The 26534-nt window shown below is 48.8% G+C and overlaps 1 protein-coding gene across 7 annotated transcripts in view; it reads right to left on the reverse strand.

The window, feature by feature from the left end:
- Nucleotides 1-26534, reverse strand: part of NELL1 (neural EGFL like 1) — a 558514-nt gene that overhangs the window by 224982 nt on the left and 306998 nt on the right. For all 7 annotated transcript variants that reach the window (XM_083164040.1, XM_083164038.1, XM_083164037.1 and 4 more), the window contains one exon: nucleotides 10095-10220. In XM_083164040.1, coding sequence (XP_083020166.1) covers nucleotides 10095-10220 — 126 coding nt within the window. The remainder of the gene's footprint in view (nucleotides 1-10094; nucleotides 10221-26534) is intronic.

Below are 26534 nucleotides of genomic sequence, written 5' to 3' on the forward strand. Positions count from 1 at the left end.
AGAAATAACTAGCGCTATCCGCCGGGCTATGCGGTGGCGCGGGAAGCGCTGCCGGGTTTGAAAACACTGGCCGCACGCTGATTGGCTGAGATTCAGTCAATCAGCGTGCGGCCAGTGTTTTCAAAACAGAAGCGCTTTCTGCGCCGCCGCATAGCGCTAGTTATTTCTTATTCACTGCAGGGACCCCTCGCCGCCGCCAGCTTTATACACAGCGCCGCAGGTACCCACGCGGCAAGGACACCACTGCAGGCTCCTGTCAGACGCCAGCATGGACCCCCCTGCCCGGTCCCCAGACGGCGCAACAGGTACCCCCCGCCCCCCGCACCCGGGACTGGGGCGCTCAGGTGCCTTGCACCGGCCCTGGACCCTCCCCTTGAGTTATCCTATGATTTTCTTTCCCCTTACCTATGACATTACCTCCCCACTGCTTTTGCTGCCATCGTACACATGGGTTTTGCAGCCCTGCTGCCTATTTGGGTATTACGACCATTGATGCCACTATATTTATAAACCGTGTCCATGTCCTGAATGTTCTGTACTGTAAGTCACTGAAATACTTATTTGTTCCTACTGTGTTTGTTTATGCACATTGCATGGTGCTGCGGACCCCTTGCAGGGCCATATAAACAAAGCATAATGACATATTGCACCTGTCTCACATCATTTAATCCATGCGTCTGTCTTTATCTTGTTTTCTTTTGTTTGTTGTTTGCTGAAAATAACCTGGAAAATGTTTTTACTGGTCATACGTTCTTATTGAAAAATAACCTCTAAATTCATTATTAACCATTCGGGGGTGTCCCGGGGGTAATGCGCTATTTTTCTCTGATGTTCAGCTAGTCTGGAGATTCAACGCAAAACCCACGTTAGCTCCTTTTGTGTAACCTGGTATTCCTTTGAGAGCCAGGGTTGCCCACAGCGACTGTTGTTTTAGTATAAATAAATACAAATACAGCCGAGTCCATTCATTGAAATTTCATTAACTATTGCACCCAACAACAGAACAGTTGCTGTGAGCAACACTGGTATTTTTAACACATATTTTGAGGATCTCTCACAGCAGCGCCGACACCTATTTTGACCAATTCCCTTGGTACTCAAAAGGTTAACTTAACGTTAAACAAAAAGTTCCACAGCAAAAAAAGGGTGACGCAATGTTTCGTGCAATGTTTGTTCCTGAGCATAGAAATGTAGGCGCTACTGAATAATAACATTATTATTGTTAACCAAACAGTGCACAAATCAAGTTATTTAAAAAACGACTTTAAAAATAATCTGACAGCGAGAAATGAGGCTGAAAATGGAGGCACTATTTATCTCCGAGTGCCTTAAATAAGCTGTAATAGGGGAACAGGCTGCAGGTCATTGTGAAAAAGCACTCAGCTCCGTGATTCATAAATAATATGTCTCATCAAATCTCAATATTATTACAGCTCCCTGATGGCCAGCTGGGGGTCGGAATCCCTTAGAACGACACCTAGCATCACCTTTTACTTTAAGTCGCGGAGTGCAAATTCAATGCAAAACAAACTTCCATGAAAGGTTTGGAGCTATTGGGTGGAAGAGGGAACTGTACCGGGATGGAGGCATTAGGTAGAAGCAGGAACTGTAACAGGATGGAGGCATTAGGTAGAAGCAGGAACTGTACCAGGATGGAGGCATTAGGTAGAAGCCCGAACTCTGCCAGGACGGAGGCATTGGGTGGAAGCAGAAACTGTACCAGGATGGAGCTGTTGGGTGGACGAAGGAACTGTACTGGGATGGAGATATTGGGTGGAAGCAGGAACTGTACCAGGATGGAACACTCTAAATGAACAACAGGTGTGAGCTGCCTTGCGCTATGCACGGAGTTCTCTGCAGGAGAGGGATGAAGCAATTGTTATAACGTGCATCCAGCATAGAGAATTGCGGCATCATATCCCCAGGAGACCTCAAGCGCTGATACATCTCATTTCTTGTAATCTGTACCAGGATGGAGCTATTGTGTGGAAGCAGGAACTGTATCAGGATGGATCTATAGGGTGGAAGCAGGAACTGTACCAGGATGGAGCTATAGGGTGGAAGCAGGAACTGTACCAGGATGGAGCTGTTGGGTGGAAGCAGGAACTGTACCAGGATGGAGATATTGGATGGAAGCAGAAACTGTACCAGGATGGAGCTGTTGGGTGGAAGAAGGAACTGTACTGGAATGGAGATATTGGGTGGAAGCAGGAACTGTACCAGGATGGAGCTATTGTGTGGAAGCAGGAACTGTATCAGGATGGAGCTATAGGGTGGAAGCAGGAACTGTACCAGGATGGAGCTATAGGGTGGAAGCAGGAACTGTACCAGGATGGAGCTATAGGGTGGAAGCAGGAACTGTACCAGTATGGAGCTATAGGGTGGAAGCAGGAACTGTACACTGTACCGGGATGGAGCTATTGGGTGGAAGCAGGAACTGTACCAGGATGGAGCTATAGGGTGGAAGCAGGAACTGTACCAGGATGGAGCTATAGGGTGGAAGCAGGAACTGTACCAGTATGGAGCTATTGGGTGGAAGCAGGAACTGTACCAGGATGGAGCTATTGGATGGAAGCAGGAACTGTACCAGGATGGAGCTATAGGTTGGAAGCAGGAACTGTACCAGGATGGGGGTATGGGGTGGAAGCAGGAACTGTACCAGTATGGAGCTATTGGGTGGAAGCAGGAACTGTACCAGGTTGGAGCTATTGGATGGAAGCAGGAACTGTACCAGAATGGAACTATTGGGTGGAAGCAGGAACTGTACCAGGATGGAGCTGTTGGGTGGAAGCAGTAACTGTACCAGGATGGAGCTGTTGGGTGGAAGCAGGAACTGTACCAGGATGGAGATATTGGGTGGAAGCAGAAACTGTACCAGGATGGAGCTGTTGGGTGGAAGAAGGAACTGTACTGGGATGGAGATATTGGGTGGAAGGCAGGAACTGTACCAGGATGGAGCTATTGTGTGGAAGCAGGAACTGTATCAGGATGGAGCTATAGGGTGGAAGCAGGAACTGTACCAGGATGGAGCTGTTGGGTGGAAGAAGGAACTGTACTGGGATGGAGATATTGGGTGGAAGCAGGAACTGTACCAGGATGGAGCTATAGGGTGGAAGCAGGAACGGTACCAGTATGGAGCTATAGGGTGGAAGCAGGAACTGTACACTGTACCGGGATGGAGCTATTGGGTGGAAGCAGGAACTGTACCAGGATGGAGCTATAGGGTGGAAGGAGGAACTGTACCAGGATGGAGCTATAGGGTGGAAGCAGGAACTGTACCAGTATGGAGCTATTGGGTGGAAGCAGGAACTGTACCAGGATGGAGCTATTGGATGGAAGCAGGAACTGTACCAGTATGGAGCTAATGGGTGGAAGCAGGAACTGTACCAGGATGGAGCTATAGGGTGGAAGCAGGAACTGTACCAGAATGGAGCTGTTGGGTGGAAGCAGGAACTGTACACTGTACCAGAATGGAACTATTGGGTGGAAGCAGGAACTGTATCAGGATGGAGCTGTTGGGTGGAAGCAGGAACTGTACCAGGATGGAGCTGTTGGGTGGAAGCAGGAACTGTACCAGGATGGAGCTGTTGGGTGGAAGCAGGAACTGTACCAGGATGGAGCTATTGGGTGGAAGCAGGAACTGTACCAGGATGGAGCTATTGGGTGGAAGCAGGAACTGTACCAGGATGGAGCTTTTGGGTGGAAGAAGGAACTGTACTGGGATGGAGATATTGGGTGGAAGCAGGAACTGTACACTGTACCGGGATGGAGCTATAGGGTGGAAGCAGGAACTGTACCAGGATGGAGCTATAGGGTGGAAGCAGGAACTGTACCAGGATGGGGGTATGGGGTGGAAGCAGGAACTGTACCAGAATGGAGCTGTTGGGTGGAAGCAGGAACTGTACCAGAATGGAGCTGTTGGGTGGAAGCAGGAACTGTACCAGAATGGAACTATTGGGTGGAAGCAGGAACTGTACCAGGATGGAGCTATTGGGTGGAAGCAGGAACTGTACCAGGATGGAGCTATTGGGTGGAAGCAGGAACTGTACTGGGATGGAGCTATAGGGTGGAAGCAGGAACTGTACCAGGATGGAGCTATAGGGTGGAAGCAGGAACTGTTCCAGTATGGAGCTATTGGGTGGAAGCAGGAACTGTACCAGGATGGAGCTATTGGATGGAAGCAGGAACTGTACCAGGATGGAGCTATAGGTTGGAAGCAGGAACTGTACCAGGATGGGGGTATGGGGGTATGGGGTGGAAGCAGGAACTGTACCAGTATGGAGCTATTGGGTGGAAGCAGGAACTGTACCAGGATGGAGCTATAGGGTGGAAGCAGGAACTGTACCAGGATGGGGGTATGGAGTGGAAGCAGGAACTGTACCAGAATGGAGCTGTTGGGTGGAAGCAGGAACTGTACACTGTACCAGAATGGAACTATTGGGTGGAAGCAGGAACTGTATCAGGATGGAGCTGTTGGGTGGAAGCAGGAACTGTACCAGGATGGAGCTATTGGGTGGAAGCTGGAACTGTACCAGGATGGAGCTATTGGGTGGAAGCAGGAACTGTACCAGGATGGGGGTATTGGGTGGAAGCAGGAACTGTACCAGGATGGAGCTGTTGGGTGGAAGCAGGAATTGTACCAGGATGGAGCTGTTGGGTGGAAGCAGGAACTGTACCAGGATGGAGCTATTGGGTGGAAGCAGGAACTGTACCAGGATGGAGCTGTTGGGTGGAAGAAGGAACTGTACTGGGATGGAGATATTGGGTGGAAGCAGGAACTGTACACTTTACCGGGATGGAGCTATAGGGTGGAAGCAGGAACTGTACCAGGATGGAGCTATAGGGTAGAAGCAGGAACTGTACCAGGATGGGGGTATGGGGTGGAAGCAGGAACTGTACCAGAATGGAGCTGTTGGGTAGAAGCAGGAACTGTACCAGAATGGAGCTGTTGGGTGGAAGCAGGAACTGTACCAGAATGGAACTATTGGGTGGAAGCAGGAACTGTACCAGGATGGAGCTATAGGGTGGAAGCAGGAACTGTACCAGGATGGAGCTATAGGGTGGAAGCAGGAACTGTACCAGGATGGAGCTATTGGGTGGAAGCAGGAACTGTATCAGGATGGGGGTATAGGTTGGAAGCAGGAACTGTACCAGGATGGGGGTATGGGGTGGAAGCAGGAACTGTACCAGTATGGAGCTATTGGGTGGAAGCAGGAACTGTACCAGGATGGAGCTATTGGATGGAAGCAGGAACTGTACCAGGATGGAGCTATAGGGTGGAAGCAGGAACTGTACCAGGATGGAGCTATAGGGTGGAAGCAGGAACGGTACCAGTATGGAGCTATAGGGTGGAAGCAGGAACTGTACACTGTACCGGGATGGAGCTATTGGGTGGAAGCAGGAACTGTACCAGGATGGAGCTATAGGGTGGAAGGAGGAACTGTACCAGGATGGAGCTATAGGGTGGAAGCAGGAACTGTACCAGTATGGAGCTATTGGGTGGAAGCAGGAACTGTACCAGGATGGAGCTATTGGATGGAAGCAGGAACTGTACCAGGATGGAGCTATAGGTTGGAAGCAGGAACTGTACCAGGATGGAGCTATAGGTTGGAAGCAGGAACTGTACCAGGATGGGGGTATGGGGTAGAAGCAGGAGCTGTACCAGTATGGAGCTAATGGGTGGAAGCAGGAACTGTACCAGGATGGAGCTATAGGGTGGAAGCAGGAACTGTACCAGGATGGGGGTATGGAGTGGAAGCAGGAACTGTACCAGAATGGAGCTGTTGGGTGGAAGCAGGAACTGTACCAGAATGGAGCTGTTGGGTGGAAGCAGGAACTGTACCAGGATGGGGGTATTGGGTGGAAGCAGGAACTGTATCAGGATGGAGCTGTTGGGTGGAAGTAGGAACTGTACTGGGATGGAGCTATTGGGTGGAAACAGGAACTGTACCAGGATGGAGCTATTGGGTGGAAGCAGGAACTGTACCAGGATGGGGGTATTGGGTGGAAGCAGGAACTGTACCAGGATGGAGCTGTTGGGTGGAAGTAGGAACTGTACCAGGATGGAGCTGTTGGGTGGAAGCAGGAACTGTACCAGGATGGAGATATTGGGTGGAAGCAGAAACTGTACCAGGATGGAGCTGTTGGGTGGAAGAAGGAACTGTACTGGGATGGAGATATTGGGTGGAAGCAGGAACTGTACCAGGATGGAGCTATTGTGTGGAAGCAGGAACTGTATCAGGATGGAGCTATAGGGTGGAAGCAGGAACTGTACCAGGATGGAGCTATAGGGTGGAAGCAGGAACTGTACCAGGATGGAGCTATAGGGTGGAAGCAGGAACGGTACCAGTATGGAGCTATAGGGTGGAAGCAGGAACTGTACACTGTACCGGGATGGAGCTATTGGGTGGAAGCAGGAACTGTACCAGGATGGAGCTATAAGGTGGAAGCAGGAACTGTACCAGGGTGGAGCTATAGGGTGGAAGCAGGAACTGTACCAGTATGGAGCTATTGGGTGAAAGCAGGAACTGTACCAGGATGGAGCTATTGGATGGAAGCAGGAACTGTACCAGGATGGGGGTATGGAGTGGAAGCAGGAACTGTACCAGAATGGAGCTGTTGGGTGGAAGCAGGAACTGTACACTGTACCAGAATGGAACTATTGGGTGGAAGCAGGAACTGTATCAGGATGGAGCTGTTGGGTGGAAGCAGGAACTGTACCAGGATGGAGCTATTGGGTGGAAGCAGGAACTGTACCAGGATGGAGCTATTGGGTGGAAGCAGGAACTGTACCAGGATGGGGGTATTGGGTGGAAGCAGGAACTGTACCAGGATGGAGCTGTTGGGTGGAAGCAAGAACTGTACCAGGATGGAGCTGTTGGGTGGAAGAAGGAACTGTACTGGGATGGAGATATTGGGTGGAAGCAGGAACTGTACACTGTACCAGGATGGAGCTATAGGGTGGAAGCAGGAATTGTACCAGGATGGAGCTATAGGGTGGAAGCAGGAACTGTACCAGGATGGGGGTATGGGGTGGAAGCAGGAACTGTACCAGAATGGAGCTGTTGGGTGGAAGCAGGAACTGTACCATAATGGAGCTGTTGGGTGGAAGCAGGAACTGTATCAGGATGGAGCTGTTGGGTGGAAGCAGGAACTGTACCAGGATGGAGCTATAGGGTGGAAGTAGGAACTGTACCAGGATGGAGCTATTGGGTGGAAGCAGGAACTGTATTAGGATGGAGCTGTTGGGTGGAAGCAGGAACTGTATCAGGATGGAGCTGTTGGGTGGAAGCAGGAACTTTACTGGGATGGAGATATTGGGTGGAAGCAGGAACTGTACCAGGATGGAGCTATTGGGTGGAAGCAGGAACTGTACCAGGATGGAGCTATTGGGTGGAAACAGGAACTGTACCAGGATGGAGCTATTGGGTGGAAACAGGAACTGTAACGGGATGGGGGTATTGGGTGGAAGCAGGAACTGTACCAGGATGGAGCTGTTGGGTGGAAGCAGGAACTGTACCAGGATGGAGCTACTGGGTGGAAACAGGAACTGTAACGGGATGTTAATATTGGGTGGAAGCAGGAACTGTAACTTGGGCTAATCCCACATTTTGGGTGAATGCATAATATACAGTATGACCCAGAAAATGTTAAAAATGAGAGAAAGGTTTCTGCTCTCCTTATACAATGCATGGTATTACCCAAAATAAGCCAAGCTCCAAGCCAACCATGGAGATGTGGGCCAAAGTTCATTGCCCCCATACACAATGTAGCAACCACTGCTCCCTCCCTGATACCAGTTCCAGCTGGAGCCATCTTTCCGGTGATCTAACCATAAAGAATATGTATGCCGAAAAGAGAGCCAACCTCCTGGGAAAATGGTGGCCTTGAGAGGAAAGTATAGGGGGGCAGGGCTCAGCACGGGCACAGGATGTGCTGGACAGTGTCCTGCCCTCTGCAGATCTTATCTACAGCTGTGAGTTGTGATATGTCAGGAGCATTTAGACAAATATGGTATGGTGTAGCCAATATTGTGGCTTCTTGGAAAGCAACAGTGCAGATTTCACAGTATACTGTGACTGGCAAACAGCACGAGTACCAACAGAGTCTTAATGCACTCAAGCGTCTATTACATATATAGCTTCTAGTCACTAATCTCTATGGCGATAGCCCAGTCCTGCGCAGATGGCAGCATTAGTACACTGGAACAGGAGAAAGCAGAATGCTGCCGGGCATTTCTTTTTATCATAAAGAAACCATCAAGCAGCTAAAAAGTAGCACAAGCCACTCTGAGCGCCAGAGACTTGTGCTGTCGATGAATAGACTTCAAGGCCAAACATATTCCTTTTTATCCACTTTCCGATTGCGTCACCTACTGTGTCAGAGGGCAGTACAAAAAGGCCGCCACAAAGTGGCTGCCAAACAAACGGAGAAACGCGTTGTGTTTAATTTCCCCTTCATTGATGGGGCTCACAGTCTGAACGTTGCTCTATAAACACCATTCCCTCAGGAAGGCTTTAAAACCGAGCTAACATAATTAAAATGAAGGAATTCTGTTTAGGAGACGCTTCAATAATCACAGTATCAGTCTGGGCATTTGGCATCCGCCGCGCAGGCCCTGGAAGGAAACAGACGGACTGAGAGTCTCTGAGGACCTCACCGTGTCTGAGGCAGCATAAGGGAAGAGGTGAAGAGAAAAAAACAGGGTCATTAAAACGCTGCAGTTCAGGAGGAGTGTAAGCAGCTCTTTGCTAGAGTTCATTCATTGTGCATCGCTGACTGTTCCTCAAGTGGCTACGTAGCCAGTAATAGCAGACTGACACAGCAGAACCATCAAAGTCTGTGCTGTGATACATAATACAGCGCTGTTTCACTTCAGCGAGGCTGCAGATAAAATGAGTTCATCAATTAAATCCACAGAGGAAGAATCATAAAAACAGCACCTGGCGGCATGCTAAGCACTACTTTGGGGTGTGGTATGAAAAGTTGTCACCCATCCTCGGTTATATATTTACTCATTTAGCGCTCTTTTTCCATATACGAATTACTTCCAATTACAAGAGCTGCTTATTTCTAGCACGGGACCATCATACCTGCTCCAATGCCAAAATGTTGACTTGGTCATGTCAACATGCCCGTACTTTTGACATATAACATGCTGACACCTGAATGTTTATAACAGATTTTGCATTTTTAAGCCTAAATTACTCTAACAATAACACTGTCGACATGAACCCGTTGACATTCCCAAGACGTCCTTTGTGGATTTTACATGTCAACCCAACATCCTTGTTGAAATGTTGACTATCAACACACCAAATGGAAAACTTTGCTTCCCAGTAAACAAGCCAGCTCTACAGTATGTGTACAGACCACATACTAGTCTTACTAACATGTTAGACATGAAGGTAAGAGATACACACGGCAACAACCGAACATGGAAAATGTCATTAACGCCAATATGAAAAAAAAAATTATACAGAACACCGAACTTTCCCCTGGGTAAGCCATTGGCCAGGGTCTAGAGAGAGATGCAAGGATAGCGTCCCACAATTCTGTCTTCATAAAGGGGTCAAAGTGATTTTACTTTGTTCATCCCCATTTATCGGGGGGGGGGGCACAAGCACAGACGCTTTCATTTAATATCATTACGGGAGAAATAAGCCTTCACTTTGGCCATTACTTGCAGTGAGGAGCAATTGTATTATTTCCGCATAGGCACAGTACCGTCTGCTGGTGCATGTGACTCACATATAGTGGGGGCTTTACTTTCACCATTTTACAGGGCGATTGTCAAAGGTTTAGGTGAATGAAATAATAATCTATGACAAAAGGGAGCCGAGCAGTGACAATTTTAGTAAGAGTGACAATTTCAGTAAGAGAAGATTGTTTGTGCTCTATACTGCACACAATGGCCAAGAGTGGTACTGCGGCAGCTGTGCTCCAAAATTTCTTCTGTGGGAAGCTAGGGAAGGTCACTAGATCAGGTTTGCCGACTTTTTCTGTCTCCTCTCCGGGTTATAACTGTACAATATTGACGCACACAAGCCATAAAACATGGCAATCACAGAGCTCCGTGACTCTCTCTCCCTTACCTGTACAGGAGAAGTCATCCACACGTGTATAACCCGGAAGGCAGTCACAGCGGTAAGATCCCGGTAAATTGACGCACACCGTGTTCGCCTGGCAGTAATGCATTTTGGCAGCACATTCATCAACGTCTGCAATAAAAAATTAAACAGGAACGTTAAATGATGACAGTAATTCTGATTTATTTAGAATTTTATCTTGGCCACAACCTACAAAAGTGCTACATTATCTTAGACCTCGGAAAATCCTCTAATCTTTCCGCAACAATGGGTCAGTAGTATGTAATCACTGTTTATTGCACCACAAGATGAAGCATTGTCTGGTCTAAAATCAACATGGTAAAATGCATCTAAAATCAATATCTGATTATTGACTGTCAATACCATATAGAGGACATGAGTTTTCCACGTGTTTATTTTTACAAGGGAACATGTGCACTAATTGGGGATCCACGTGCTCAGGTGACGACATGTGTCAGAGGGTTCAAAACAGGTCCTGCAAGTGTGTAAACTTGGGGTGCTGCAAACACTAGACAACTGCGTGTGTGTTGTGTATCATACAATACAGAAAATCTGCCCATGCAATCATGGCCTTACAGGGAGTTTGAAAAAACTCAGGAGCCCGAGGTGTGCTCCCCACCACCAGTGCTGTGCCTAAACACGTGCAAAGGAGGCCGTGCGATCGAATGGGTCCGTCTCCTAGGAGACAGGGCCCTGTTTTTCCCCTAACCCCTCTCAACCATAAGGCCGAAGAGGGGAAAATAGGGAACGGTGGGTCCTCTTCGCCGAAGCTTAGAGAGACCCTCATTCCTCAACCCCCGAAAGGGTTAGGACGGTGGGTCCTCCGCACCCCATGGTTTGGAGAGACCCGCAGTGGACTTCCCTCCGCCTTGCGGCTCGGGGTCGTCCTCGGGGGGACCGAAGCTCTCCCCAAAAGGCGAGAGCTTCGGCACATTGGGGAAATGGAAGGCCCGAAAGGGTCGACCACACAACCCAAAAAAACGTGACAAAACTACAAAAAACAACAAGGAACGTGAAAAGTGACAAACGTGAGAGGGGGAAGAGAAATAAATAATAAAGGACCCTAGCCAGAAGGCCAGGGTGGGGGTGTGAAAAATTGTCCTACCCCATCCAAAAGGACGGGGTAAGGACGTGAAGCGTCGCCTGAAGGGAAAGTGCGCAGTGCAAGTGCCATACTAGTGCATGGTGATTTTGGGATCACCCGTGCATGTTCGGCACCCCCGAGTTTCCCCGGGGCCACAGTGCGGAACTGCACTAGCCTATGCCATGGCGTAGTACACTGTCAGTGCCGCACTATCTATAAACTGCAAACATAATAAAAGAGAACAATGTGACATTTAGGGACCCCAGGAGATTACGCTCTATAGGACGGAGAACAGGGCCGTGTTTGACATTTTTGGCACTGACTGCGGCGGGCGCAGCACAATCTGCTTACTGCGTGCATTTGTCTTGCTGCGGGCGATTAGTGCTATGTCTCTGTAACCCCTTTAGCTGTGCAGAAAATAATGACGTGTCATGTTCTGCTAACTCAAGTCACATCACTGGTATGAAAATATCCTGTCTCCAGATACTTCCAATTATACTGCACGCAAATAACATCCCCGGCATCTGTCATTAGCACTGTTTTAACAATGAAATTTATTTTATGACACTTTGTTCTTTGTGTTAACCCCTGCCGGAGTCTAGAAACCAATCTGGCACGGCACTCAATGATATTATTCACTTACAGCACATGTTCTCAAACTCGGTCCTCAGGACCCCTCACAGTGCATGTTTTGCAGGTCTCCTCACAGAATCACAAATGTTTTGAAATGTGTCAATGAGTAATGACGGCGCTTGTGTACCTGCCTGGTGACCTGGAAAACGTGAACTGTGTAGGGACCTGAGGACCGAGTTTTAGAACCCCTGACTTACAGTAACCAGCTGCTTACACTCTGGAGTCCCCAGCAGTCCAGATGCCCTGATTCTCAGACCTGGAAAGGGGTGTGGCTTCAAAGGGATGTGGGCATCTCTGGCCAGACCTGCCAGAGCTTGGGTGGGGACACTTTTCTTTTTAAAATACTGACAGATATACCGTTGGCTGATTATATCATATGCACCAATGTCGTGTAGATGCAGACATTTTTGAAAGTTCTCCTGGTCAACTGGGTGGGAGCAGACCGGTCTTCTGAACTCCACCCACATGAGCTGTGTAGTGGGTGGGGCTGTGGTGACATAATTTGTTGGAAATCATGAACACGGATGTTTTAGGGTATTTAGCCACAAATATTAAATGATAAATGGGCCCCCCAAAGCTTAGTACATCTGCCTCTTGGTCCTTGGGTGTACCTACCATGATACAGATGGGTGTGGATCGTATTATCGATCACACTTAGGTCGACAACGTTGGGAAGGTTGACAGGGTTCTAGGTCGACTTAGATGAAGGTCGACTGGGGACTAGGTCGACATGGTTTTAGGTCGACATGGGTTATGTCGACAGGTCGCGAGGTCGACATGGGTTTTTTCACAGTTTTTTGCCCAAATGTCGACACCGTCGACATGGACACTGTTTGAAGTCATCCGCAGCCCCTCGCATATCTCGCAATGCTTCGGGCATGGTGCCTCGCTGCGCTCTGTACACTATTTTATTCTCCCACCACACCGTAGTGGATGGTAGGGCATGAAATACCGCCTGTCGGCACATGTCGGCTCAAAAGACAGTGAAAAACCCCATGTCGACCTCGTGACCCGTAGACATAACCCATGTCGACCTAAAAAGATGTCAACCTTGTCCCCCTGTCGACCTAGACACCTGTCAACCTTTAACCATGTCGACCTAGAACCCTGTCGAATTTCCTGCATGTCGACCGAAAGACTGTCGACCTAAGTGTGGTCGATAATACGACCGTATTCCATACAGATAGACGTTGACATTTACATAGCCACATACTGTATCCATGTTTGCGTACAATTTCCACATTTCTGGGCGGAAAGTTTCTCGGGGGGAGAGTGGCAGAAGCAGGTGAGAGAACTGTGACAGCACAATTACACACACACTGCAGGGATGAAACGTTCCTCGCTGAGTTATCCCAAACTGGCGGCATCCCTCCCATACTAATGAAACATGAACGGAACAGCAGAATACAAGCTTGGACCACGAGCGAGGACACACAGGGGTGTTCGGTTCTATGTTTTCCATCTTTCTACAGGAGGTTTTGCTTCTTAAATCTTTCTCTTGCAATAAACATTTTCATATACTGCTTATATTATGGGCTGACACGGCTTTGTCATTCACTAAAGATGTGATTGTGACCTGGGAAGGGGGAAGGGGTGGAAGCAATTGTTTCACTTTGCCAATGATGCTCGGTAAGTGTGACTGCGAGAGTCTAAGCCTGGGGACGTTTCTTTATCACACGTTCTGTAGCAGCCGTCCTTGTGATATACTGGAGAATATGGAAAGAGTATATCAGGGGGAGTAATTACATCATACCTCCAGGGATACAGTTCCAGAGACATCTTCATTTGTGCCTGGTCTGCTGATAGTCACAGAGTGCAAGGGTGGGACCATATCCTATGGGATGGAGTGCAAGGGTGGGACCATATCCTATAGGACGGAGTGCAAGGGTGGGACCTTAGCTTATAGGACGGAGTGCAAGGGTGGGACCATAGCCTATGGGACGGAGTGCAAGGGTGGGACCATATCCTATGGGACAGAGTGCAAGGGTGGGACCATATCCTATGGGACAGAGTGCAAGGGTGGGACCATAGCTTATAGGACGGAGTGCAAGGGTGGGACCATATCCTATGGGACAGAGTGCAAGGGTGGGACCATAGCTTATAGGACGGAGTGCAAGGGTGGGACCATAGCCTATGGGACAGAGTGCAAGGGTGGGACCATAGCCTATGGGACAGAGTGCAAGGGTGGGACCATATCCTATGGGATGGAGTGCAAGGGTGGGACCATATCCTATAGGACAGAGTGCAAGGGTGGGACCATATCCTATGGGACAGACTGAGTACAAGGGTGGGATCACATCCTATGGGACGGAGTGCAAGGGTGGGACCATATCCTATAGGACAGAGTGCAAGGGTGGGACCATATCCTATAGGACAGAGTGCAAGGGTGGGACCATATCCAATGGGATAGAGTGCAAGGGTGGGACCATAGCTTATAGGACGGAGTGCAAGGGTGGGACCTTAGCTTATATGACGGAGTGCAAGGGAGGGACCATAGCCTATGGGACGGAGTGCAAGGGTGGGACCATAGCCTATGGGACGGAGTGCAAGGGTGGGACCATAGCCTATGGGACGGAGTGCAAGGGTGGGACCCTAGCCTATGGGATGGAGTGCAAGGGTGGGACCTTAGCTTATAGGACGGAGTGCAAGGGTGGGACCATATCTTATGGGATGGAGTGCAAGGGTGGGACCAAAGCCTATGGGATGGAGTGCAAGGGTGGGACCAAAGCCTATGGGACGGAGTGCAAGGGTGGGACCATATCCTATGGGACGGAGTGCAAGGGTGGGACCTTAGCTTATGGGACGGAGTGCAAGGGTGGGACCTTAGCTTATGGGACGGAGTGCAAGGGTGGGACCATATCTTATGGGACGGAGTGCAAGGGTGGAACCATAGCCTATGGGAAGGAGTACTAGGGTGGGACACTAGCATATGTTACGGAGTGCAAGGGTGGGTCCCTAGCCTATGGAACGCAGTGCAAGGGTGGGACCCTAGCCTGCGGAATGGAGTGGGTGGGACCACAGCTTATGGGACGAAGTGCAAGGGTGGGTCCCTAACTTATAGGATGGGGTACAAGGATTGAACCCTAGCCTATGGGATGGGGTACAGGGCTGGAACCCTAGCCTATGGAATGGGGTACAAAGATGGAACCCTAGCCTATGGAATGGGGTACAAAGATGGAACCCTAGCCTATGTGATGGGTACAAGGATGGAACCCTAACCTATGGGATGGGGTATAAGGCTGGAACCCTAGCCTATGGGATGGGTACAAGGGTAGAACCCTAGCCTATGGGATGGGTACAAGGATGGAAGCCTAGCCTATGGGATGGGTACAAGATGGAACCCTAGCCTATGGGATGGGGTACAGGGCTGGAACCCTAACCTATGGGATGGGTACAAGGATGGAACCCTAGCCTATGTGATGGGTACAAGGATGGAACCCTAGCCTATGGGACGGAGTGCAAGTTGAGATTGGTCAGCAAGGGGGTGAGTTTCATTGCTGTTAGTGATGTTTCCACTGCTTTACAATTTACAGTCGCTCCCAGCTAATTGATTTGAGTCATTAATGCGGATCTGTCACCTAATGTAAACTTCCACAAGGTACCGTAAGAATCAGGGTTCCAGGGTGTGGGGCTGCTGCATATGAAGTACCAAGCTGTCCCACCACCTCCCCAACTGTGGTGCACACCAGAGGCACCAGCAGCCTTCAATGAGTTGGAGGTATGTCTGTACACAAGCGCAAATCACACAGACATCGGAGCAGGCAACACACAGCTACACCTATATACTGTGTATAACAGCTTCTACTCTGTATATGACCCATATCCTGGCTGCTGTGAATATTTATGAGGTGAAAGAGTGACGATAACATGCACCGGCAGGAGCACAAAGATTCTAACACCTGCTAGAAGGTATATGGAGGTGGGGGCTAGACTGCACAACCTAACTAGACATAATGAGCGGTGCCAGCATGCTGAGACTTGTAGTGCCACACACGCTCTGTAGCCATACCTCCCAACTGTCCCGCTAAACGCGGGAATGTCCCGTTTTTTGGGGACTTTACCGCGTCCCTCCCGCGGCCGGCGGTGTCCCACTGCGGGGGGGGGGGGGCATTTGGGAGTCCCCCCTATCTGACAGAACAGACGCTGTGTGCAGCGTCTATTCAGAGGCGCAGTGGCTCAAAGTGAGGGAGCGGCCTAATTTACATAAGTCACGCCCCCTTTTGGGGCGCTCGCGCGGTGTCCCTATTCTTGCCATGGAGGTATGTGTAAACATTAATAATATAATACATTTTGTGATTTAACATGCAAGGCTCCTGCATAATTTTGGGCATAAGTTTGGGCCTATCCCTCCCGCTGGGTACGTAGCCTGCTGTAAGGTGATCTCACAGATACGTGTAGGTCAGATACATCTGCAAGGCGCATCTGACCTTCTGATTTCTCACCATATAATAGCTCTAGCAAAAGGCTGTTGTGCTTTTAAATGCTACAAAGACATGACTGGAATTCCCGCATGAACAGCTGCAATATTTTACTTAATGACATTTGCTTTCTCATCCCAGATAGCGGAGCACTTTCCATCTTTTAAATTACAGGCTTCTCTTCCCTTCCTCAGGTCTCCTTTGTGGCTCCATAAAATGCAAAGTTGGGTCCTTGGTGGCTGCGCACAGCCCAGACTTTTGGCACACTCCTACTAATCACAGATTTCTCATCTCCTTCCGTCTGTGTGAGAGCAGAGAGAGACTTGTCTGGCCATGTGCTGCCGAAAAGTTCAGACGCGGCTGTTTTCTGATGTACTCACAGTGGCACCATCTATATTTGTGGTATCATTTGAATCATAGATGCCTACCTTCCGGCATTCTGCAGGAGGCTCCCGTTTCAGTCATAAATCTCCTGTGTACTGAACTGCACTCCTAATCGCCCTGATTCTTCAGAGTCTGCCAGGGGTGGCGCTAAGGAATGATTTGCTAATGCTGTTTAGTAGTCGATGCTTATGACACATTATCCTCCTAGTTGGAAGTCCAGAAAGGATACATCACACGGGGTCTTCTTATCTGTGCTGGTGTGCACTGACCTATAGCACAGGGTCTTCTTATCTGTGCTGGTGTGCACTGACCTATAGCACAGGGTGTTCTTATCTGTGCTGGTGTGCACTGACCTATAGCACAGGGTGTTCTTATCTGTGCTGGTGTGCACTGACCTATAGCACAGGGTGTTCTTATCTGTGCTGGTGTGCACTGACCTATAGCACAGGGTGTTCTTATCTGTGCTGGTGTGCACTGACCTATAGCATGCTGCTGCTGTTAAAAAATGTTGCTAGCAATCTTTCTTTAGTTAAACATATTTGTTTATTAGACTGTCTGCATTTTACTAAAAAAGATGATTAATCTAATTCGCTGTCTCTATAAGTATACAGGCAGAGTTGTCTATTTCCATTTCCCAGGATGCAAGGAACAGTGATCTCTGCATTGGACAGAACAGCTCTGTGTCTTATCCAAGGGCAACTTAAATGAAACATCTGTCTACTGATGTAACGACCTGGTTGAAAAGCACAGATGGAGGCCAGAAAGATAAGGCCATTTATGAAGTGAAACCTGCAGAAGTACACGCGAAAGCTCACTGCGGCGATAGTGAATAGTTTTCATCGGTATTTATGGAGAAAAGGATCTTTCTGGTTCCGATCTTCAATAACAGTGGAATTAGAAATGTTTTACAATGGTTACAATGACATTAGAGTACCTGGCCAGCGGCCCCTCCCCGCGCCCTTTGGAGCACTCAGGCAGATTTGCTACCTGCCTTTATCTCTGCTCTGCATACACTGTCTGCATCCTATCTATGTCCTGTTATATTGACTAGCGTGCTCTTTGAAATCCACATAGATGCTATCAGCAGATGATAAATTGGAGCAAGCTACTTATATAATTGATCTGGAATCCCGGTGCCCTCAGCAACCTTTCACTCTGGCATTTTGAAGGACTATATCGCTCTGAAAAATGAAATGCAGATGAAACATTGCGATTACGCCGCTGTAGTGCGCCGATCAGCCGGGAAACCAGCTCCATCAATCCTGGAAATGCTTCTAATTTGTAACCAAGTTACAAATAAATAGCAGCGATGATGGCTCCATTCTACCGGTTCGCTGATGGACTAAATCAGTCACTTTCCGAGCAATTAGCGAGCAATAAAACCGTCTTCCAGGACACATCGCTGCAGTATCTCATCTCGGCAACTTGCTTTATTATAGATGGTGATATGGAGCAGAAAATATGCACCAAAGACAGCGTAAAGCGGACTGATCACCTCATATATGTTCACCAATTATATGTATCACCAATATGTTGCAGGCAGGAGGTCGGGGGGCTCAGTGATGTCACTGGGGAATTGCAAGGCTGCGTCTGCGGCATACGGGTTCAGAAAACAACAATAACTGTATTCAGAGTAATGGCCCTGGGAACATACTTGGCAATATATCGTTAACGACTTGAACGATAATGCATACCTCCCAACTTTTCATCTGAAGAAATAGGGACACTCGCGCGGCGAAGCAACGCAAGCTCCCGAAAAGGGGGTGTGGCGTATGCAAAAGAGGGTGCGGCTTATGCTAATTAGCCGCGACCTCATTTTCATACGAGAATAGACGCTGTGCGCATGCGCACAGCGTCTATTCTACTAGATTGGGGGGTCTCCCAACTGCCACCCCCCCGCAGCGGGACAATGCCTGCCGCGGGTGGGACAGCGGGACAGGACCCGAAAATCGGGACTGTCCCTCTAAAATCGTGACAGTTGGGAGGTATGGATAATGTATCCTATGTAATCTCAGAAGGGCTGCCGGATCTAATAAATCTTGATGGCAGCAATTGCCATCTCCGATCTGACGCACACGGGGCCACAATCAGCGCTAAAACACATGTGATTTCACACTTTACATCCGATTTCTTGGCCCGATGCGTCAGAATCAGATGAAGAGGGCCAAGACCGCACTAGTTTACGGGCACCTTAAGAATCTGCACCAAATAAAACACAGAAGCTGCGTCCATGAATCCAGTCTATGCACAGAAAGTTTATAAAATATTTATTATGGGGATTTATGAAAAGTGGTGGACAGGAGGCAGGTGCCGTTACTCAGGGCAACCAGGCCGTTCCTTTCCCAGCGCTATTTATAGAATGAATGCAGAAAACTGACAGGCTGCTATAAGCTAGAACACACCGGTTCTCCGCAACGCCTCTGATTATGTCCGACTGCAGGAGCATTGGGGCAGATGTATTAAGCCTTAACAAGAGATAAAGGCAAAGGTGATAAAGAGAGATAAACGGGATGCAGTTAAAATCCCGACGCCGAAATCCCAACACATTCTCCCTCCGTGGGTGTCCATGACACCCAATGAGGGAGAACAAATTAGTGTGCCGAGCGTAGCGAGGCACCGGGCCCGCTGCGTGGCGAGCGCAGCGAGCCCGCAAGGGGGGGCGATCCACGTCCCCCCCTTGTCGGCATTTCCGCTGTCGAGATTCCAGCGTCGGGATTCTGAACGCCGGGATCCCGACCGCCGGGATTCAGTACTGAATCCAGATAAACGTCCAGCCAATCACCTGCTAACTTCCATGTTACAGGTTGTGTTTGAAAAAAGTCAGTAAGGAGCTGATTGGCTGGGTGTTTATCTCTCTTTATCATCCTCGCATTTATCTCTTGTTAAGGCTTAATACATCTGCCCCACTGTAATGGGAAACCCAGCGTGCGGACGTGTAAGTGCCCTCTCCGTGCGCAGTAAAGGTGCCAACACGCAGAACCTCTTCTATCGATTCCTTCCCGTATTTAACAGCAAGTTCTTCGGTACTTGTTTCTTAGTGCGGCCACAATCGCGGGCATCGTGTACCTTAAAGTGAAGGTACACGATGCCCGCGATGGACCCGATTTCCTTTGAAATCAGGTCCATTTTGCCGGCAAAGGCAAAATCGCGGGCATCGCGTCAGTCGCGGCCATTAACATTGCCCCCGACGCGACCGACGCGATGCCCGCGATTTTGCCATAGGCTTCAATGTTAAAATATTTTTTAACATTGAAATTGGAAGCATCGCGTCGGTCTTGTGCCATTATAATGGCACAAGATGAGATGGACTTGATTAAGTCCATCTCACACAGGAAACAATGTGAAATGGGCCAATATGACCCATTTCACATTGTATATGGCCCCGTCCTCACCCCACGATTGACGCAAAACCGAAGCGTGGCGAGCGGTGCGCGTCCTCCAACCTTTTTATTCCCCTACTATCCACGTCGGCATGGAGTTGAGAATATAAAGTGTGGCGAGCGCAGCGAGGCGAGCCCCGCGAGGGGACGCGTATACCTGTGAAGTTATACGCGTCCGCTCGCCACGCTTCGGGCTCGGTGGCTCGCTGCGCTCGCCACACTTTATATTCTCAACTCCACGCCGACGTGGATAGTAGGGGAATGAAATGGTCGGAGGACGCGCACCGCCGCCCCTCGCGGGCTCAGTGCGCTCGCCATGCTTCGGGTTGGCGTCAATCGTGGGGTGGCGTTGAGGATGTCAAATTGGGGGTGTAGGGAATATTTTACATTGAATCAAATGTAAAATCGTGTCCCAGGGACCCTATTCACATTTGATTCAATTAAAAAATCGCGTCGATCGCATCGACGCGATTTTTCCGACACGACCACCCCGATGGAAATCGGGGTGGCCGTGCTAGGAAACAAGTACCAGTTCTTCTTGAACTCCATGTTCTCTTTCCAGAATCAATACGAGCGACATTGGAGAGAAAAAATACAAACCAACGAGCCCCTAACTGTCATTCAGACTCATGGCAGTAAGGATAAAGTTGTAATGATAAAAAAAACATCAAAACAACAAAATATCACCTGACCTCATCTGGCCATTGGATTGGCCTAGCAACTGAGCATGCTGTGCCACCACAACCCCCCACCCCCAACCCCCTTCGCCCTGTATGTGTCATCCCTAGGCACATGGAAATCTGCCACTGGCTGTACCTTGTGACAAATACAGAACTATTTATAAAAGGCTGAATGTGCACTGCAGGTGAGGCAGGTGTTACTTGTGCAGAGATAATTAGATTTGGGTGGGGTTTTACACCTGCCTCACCTGCAGTGCACATGGTTTTGTCCATCTGAGGAATATTTTGTCAGAAAGAGTGAACTAGAATAAGGGCCTCAGTTCCTGCTGGAGCCTGCTGAAAAATAGCCCTGAATACAGCAGATGAGCATTACTATCCATGTGGATATGGGGTCCCAACAGGATTTGTTTTACTGGCTTAGACTGGGGCAGTGGCCTCATACCATTGCAGGAATAAACCATTTTGTTCTGCGTCTCTGCCTGTAACGGCCATAGGGGTGGATGGACTCGGAAAGAGAAAAGGTGGACGGAGATAAAGTACCAACCAATTAGCTCCTGCCCGTAATGTGTCTGATTAGTTGTTACCGTCCACTTGATCTCTCTCCATTTTATCACTTTTCAAGGCTTTGTACATCTCCTGCACCCACCCCAGCGCAGAGAGGTGGCTGCATAGTGAAATGATGGGTTACAGTACGTTTAATCTGGGGACCCCTCATAGACCTGCAGCACCCCAAAGCAGAGAGGTGACTGCGTAGTGAAATGATGGTGTACAGTACGTTTCATCTGAGGACCCCTCATAGACCTGCAGCACCCCAAAGCGGAGAGATGACTGTGTAATGAAATTATGGGGTACAGTACGTTTCATCTGGGGACCCCTCATAGACCTGCAGCACTCTAAAGCAGAGAGGTGACTGCATAGTGAAATCCCTCACCCGTCCCTTCGGCACTGATGCCAGTAACAGGAAGAATCGGGGCTCCTGCATCGCCCCGCGGACGTTTTGCGGCTGGACCGCTTAGCAGCAGTGCTCATCCTCTCTGCTCCACCGGCACTGATATCCTCGGCTGCTGGGGATCAGACGCCGGTGTCCCCCAATACTGCAGCCGCCACGCCGGATCCGGACCCCACACACCTCTAAAGCCCCGTACACACGGGGGAGATATATTGCTCAGCCATATATTGCTCAGTTTCTCCTTTTCATCAGCGACCAGAGATGGTCGCTGATGAAAGGGAACCTCTGCCGGGGGAGCAAGCTCCTGCGACCAGCGATCATAAGGGGGCTAAAAACGGGAGCAGGCACACTCCCATCAAAAAAAAACAAAAAAACTTCCATCTATGATACAAAGAGTCGGCAAATACATATGAGGAATAATATACACAAAGGGAGTATACTCCCTTATTAACAACTGAACTACGTGTATATCACTGTCTCTTTTCAATCTCCTTGCACACTCTGTACAGTACCTAAGGGTACGACAACATATTTCCGTGCCTGACTCTGCCTGCAGTCAACCAAGTTATTGATCTGGTGACAACACCTGGGGCATTACCATCATACTGTACCTCACCGGACTGCACAAGCCCTCTCCGAACTTGGAAGCCAAGCAGTGAAGGGCCGGGGCAGTACCCAGGTGGGCGACCCCTGGAGAAGACCGGGTGTGGTAAGGCAACAACAAGGGTGATTGTCGTCCCAAAAATCAGTAACTTGGAGACGCCTACTGCCCGAGCCACGTGCCAAAATATATATATTTATACTTTTTTCTGCACTTGGAGTAATTAACCCCTACAAATACTGTGTATAGTGTGCCTTAAAAACCATAGATTTTTCCTAAGGACACCACAAGGGATTGCTTGTGTATTTTTGTTGCCTATGGTTACACTGGTCACCATACCCATACCCTCCAACAGTTAAAGGGCAGAAACCGGTACGCATTATGAAAGGGGGCGTGGCCATGGGAAAAGCCCCCTTTCCAAATGTGTACTGTTCACACTGCATCACCTATTACACACCCACATGGCTCTATTGACTGCGGTAACCTGTGCTCCCCGGTTCTCCCGTTACCTTAGCCCATACTGCCGCTCGCAGTCGCGCTGACGCATGGACATGAATGGTTCATGATTCAAATTCCCTTCCGCCCCCTGAGCAGTGATTGGCCGTGATGCCTGCATTATGATTGGCCGCGGTGCATCGAAGGCGGCTACCACTGGCTGCAGTGTTAAGCCTAGCTCCGAACTGCGTCCAGCAGCAGCTCCTCAAGCCAAGCCAGTCCTTCTTCTCCCGGCGCCATCTTCAGTGACACCACCACTCGGCTGTTTGCCTCCGTGCTGCCTCAACTGTGACAGCTGAGGTGGGACAGCCAAAAAACGGTACATATGGAACACTTTGATTTAGCCGGTACTTTGCTAAATCGGTACAGATGGAGGGTATGCATACCAATGATGATTTTGTGCATCAAATGAAAAATAATAAATAAGTTTTCTAAATTAAAAACTATGTCTTAATTTAACTCTACATTTCATTTTTCTAAGAGTGCGCCCAAAAAGCGTTTTTCTTTCTTTTTGTTTGCCTCTAAGCAAACTACCTTTTTTTTCCAGAAATCAAATCATCAAAGCAAACGGCATTAAATACATAAATATAAGCGTTCCCTAAAAACTCATCTCTTCAGGCACGCTTATCAAATTCCAGAACCAGTCACGGAACCTTGCATTCTGGTGGAATCAATGCAATAAAGAATACAGTATCTATCCTTATGTATCAATGCCAATTTCCCTATAGATTGTAAGCTTGCGAGCAGGGCCCTCCTACATTTTGACTGTCTGTAAATACCCTGTTTGTTGTATCACTGTCTCCTTTGTAAAGCGCAATGGAATATGCTGCGCTATATAAGAAACTGTTAATAAATAAATAAATAATGAATAAATAACGTATAGCAGAGGGTGCAACAGCTGCCAGTAATGAACAGGGATGTGATGTCATCAGTACTCACCAATTATAAAGCACGGTGTCATATAACTTACTGCCAGGGTCAGGAAATGACCCCCGTTATCTCGGCCCTACACCATTACTGACTGCAGTTATCATGTGGGCTTTATGTACTAAAGATAAGGATGAACAGTGCAGTGATGGAAGCTAACGCTAGGTACTCAGGTGTGCTTCAATAGACCTACAGTTAATACAGTACGTTGATTTGGAAAAGGACGGTGGGGTCAAAAGATCGGCGTGGAAAAGGTCAACACAAATTTTTGCGCTTTTTTTGTCATGTACGTTTTTCCATATCTGAGCCAAATTATAGGACACATTGCCCCTGTTCCTGTGTTTTAGTATACAATGGTGCTACTCCCAGGGAGCTGGATACTTCATTATCATTTGCCCCTATCCATAACTCACCCATCCTGCAGCATTACCTTAACTGTACCTACCACAGCATAACCCTAATCTCCCCTCCCACACCCTAACCGTCCCTCCTACAGCCTAACCCTAACCTCCCCCTCTCACAACCTAACCCTAACCTCCCCTTCTCACACCCTAACCCCCCCTCCTCCCGCAGCCTAACCCTAACATCTCCCTCTCACACCCTTACCTTCCCTCCCCTCCCACAGCCTAACCCTAACCTCCCATCTCACACCCTAACCTCTCCACCCACAACCTAACCCTCCCCACCCACAGCCTAACCCTAAGCTTCAACTCTCACAGCTTAACCTCCCCTAGTCTAACCCTAACCACCCTCTCTCACAGCCTATCCCTAACCATAGACGAATCTAGGGGGTGGTCTGGGGGTGCACAGGACCACCCATTATCCCATTTTGTAGCTGAGGGATGGGGCTTTCCAACGAGCCCAGCCCTGTGTCTCTAGCCCCCTGGGAACCGGAGATACTGCCAGGCAATGCTGGAACGTTTTCCCTATAGGATAACATGGGACCCGCTAATTCCGACCCCCACCCAGTTCATCAGCTGCCAGTTCCCCCTTCGGCATCACTGAAGCTCGAGGTTGATCTCAGTCAAACCCAAATCGCCGGGCCTTCAATCTGATACCAGGCTGGATCCATATGGATTAATTGGTTCCAGGGATATTGAGGTTAAACTGTTTTTTTTTTATTATTATTTCTTAAGTGTAATTTCGGGGGAAATTTACTAAAGGAAATTTGTAAAAAATAGGTGTATTTGTATCCAGAAATACACTTATTTTTGACATTTACTATCCCGAAAATACAGCAATTCGTATTCGTATTGATGTGCTATCAAAAGTAAATGTCAAAAATAAGTGTATTTCTGGATACAAATACACCTATTTTTTACAAATTTCCTTTAGTAAATTTCCCCCTTCATGACTGTTTATGTTCTTTGAGGGCAGATTTCTCTGGAACCAAACAGCCCATTTCACGGGACCAAAATCATTCGAAGCCAACTCAAAAGTTCTTCAATATGATACTGATCTCATGTAAATGGGTCAGTTGGTTCCGAAGATATAGCTGGTTGGTTAAAGGGGGGTAGGGAGAGGGGAGTGTTTGTCTCTCCCCCTCACACCAGAAAAAGCAGGGACTAGGCTGGTGTATAAGGGGTCAGCCTGGGAATGTCCCTGCATGATCCTGGTACCACATTCCTGGGTAAATCCCTGCATTTTCTGTTGTGAAAGGGGTATTATTTCAAACAGTTGTGACCTGCAGTGCTCTGAATACAGCCGGACACCCCCCTGCTCTCTGCCCAGCTGTCAATGACTGTCACCCCTGCAGCTTCCGCTCCAATTCTTCTCCCCGCTTTCACCTTAGCCCGCCCCCCTTTAATCATGTGGTGCCGGCGCCTGGTGTGCTCCCCCGACGTCACGCACAACAACAGCACGCACAATATTTCAAATGTCCACTCGGCTAGAGGGGACACCAGGAGGGGAGTGGGAGCGTGCTCTGCGCTGCGCTCTTCTCCTCTCCCCATAGAAGCAGCTGCACCGCTCTCCATCTCTCACTGCAGCAGCAGCAAAGGCTCATATAAAAATTTACAGTAAGTGGCACTTTTGGGGGCATTGCTTAATGGACGCTACAAGTGGCGGTATGTGGGGGCATTACGCATAATGTGTGGCTTAATGTGTAAGGGGCATTACGGTGTGCAGCATCATGTGTAATGGGTACTATGGTGCGCGGCATCATGTGTAATGGGTACTATGGTGTGCGGCATCATGTGTAATGGGTACTATGGTGTGCGGCATCATGTGTAATGGGTACTATGGTGTGCGGCATCATGTGTAATGGGTACTATGGTGCCATCAAGCAATAACCCCCTAGCAATGAGCACGTAGGTAAGCAGCACTTATGTGGCAAATATGTAATGGGCATTACGGTTTGTTATATAGTATGTAATGGGCATCATGATGTGTGGCACAATGTGTAATGGGCATTATGAGTGTGGCCTTATGTGTAATTGGCATTACAGCGTGTGGCTTTATGTGTAATGGGTATTACGGAGTTTGCTAAAATGTGTAATGGGCATTACTGTGTATGGTCTAAAGTGTAATACCACACCCCTTTTTGTGATGCCATGCCTTCTTTCCATGAGGCCAAGCCCCCTTTTTGCTGCGCGTCAACGCCGCGCAAAGGTCCCCCTGCTATTATGTCTAGTTCTGGGACCACCCATTACCATAATTCTAGATTCGCATATGTCCCTAACTACCCACAGCCTAGCCCTAACCTCCCCCTCTCACAGCCTAAACTCCCCCAGCCTAACCCTCCTGACCCACAGCCTAACCCTAACATCCCCCTCTCACAGCCTAACCTAGTCATGCACAGCCTACCCCCCCTCACAGCCTAACCTCCCCCAGCCTAACCCTAACCTCCCCCTCTCACAGCCTGACCTCCCCCAG

This window comes from Crinia signifera, chromosome 11 (genome assembly GCF_055691185.1).
Source record: "Crinia signifera chromosome 11, ASM5569118v1, whole genome shotgun sequence".
Taxonomy (NCBI): Eukaryota; Metazoa; Chordata; class Amphibia; order Anura; family Myobatrachidae; genus Crinia; species Crinia signifera.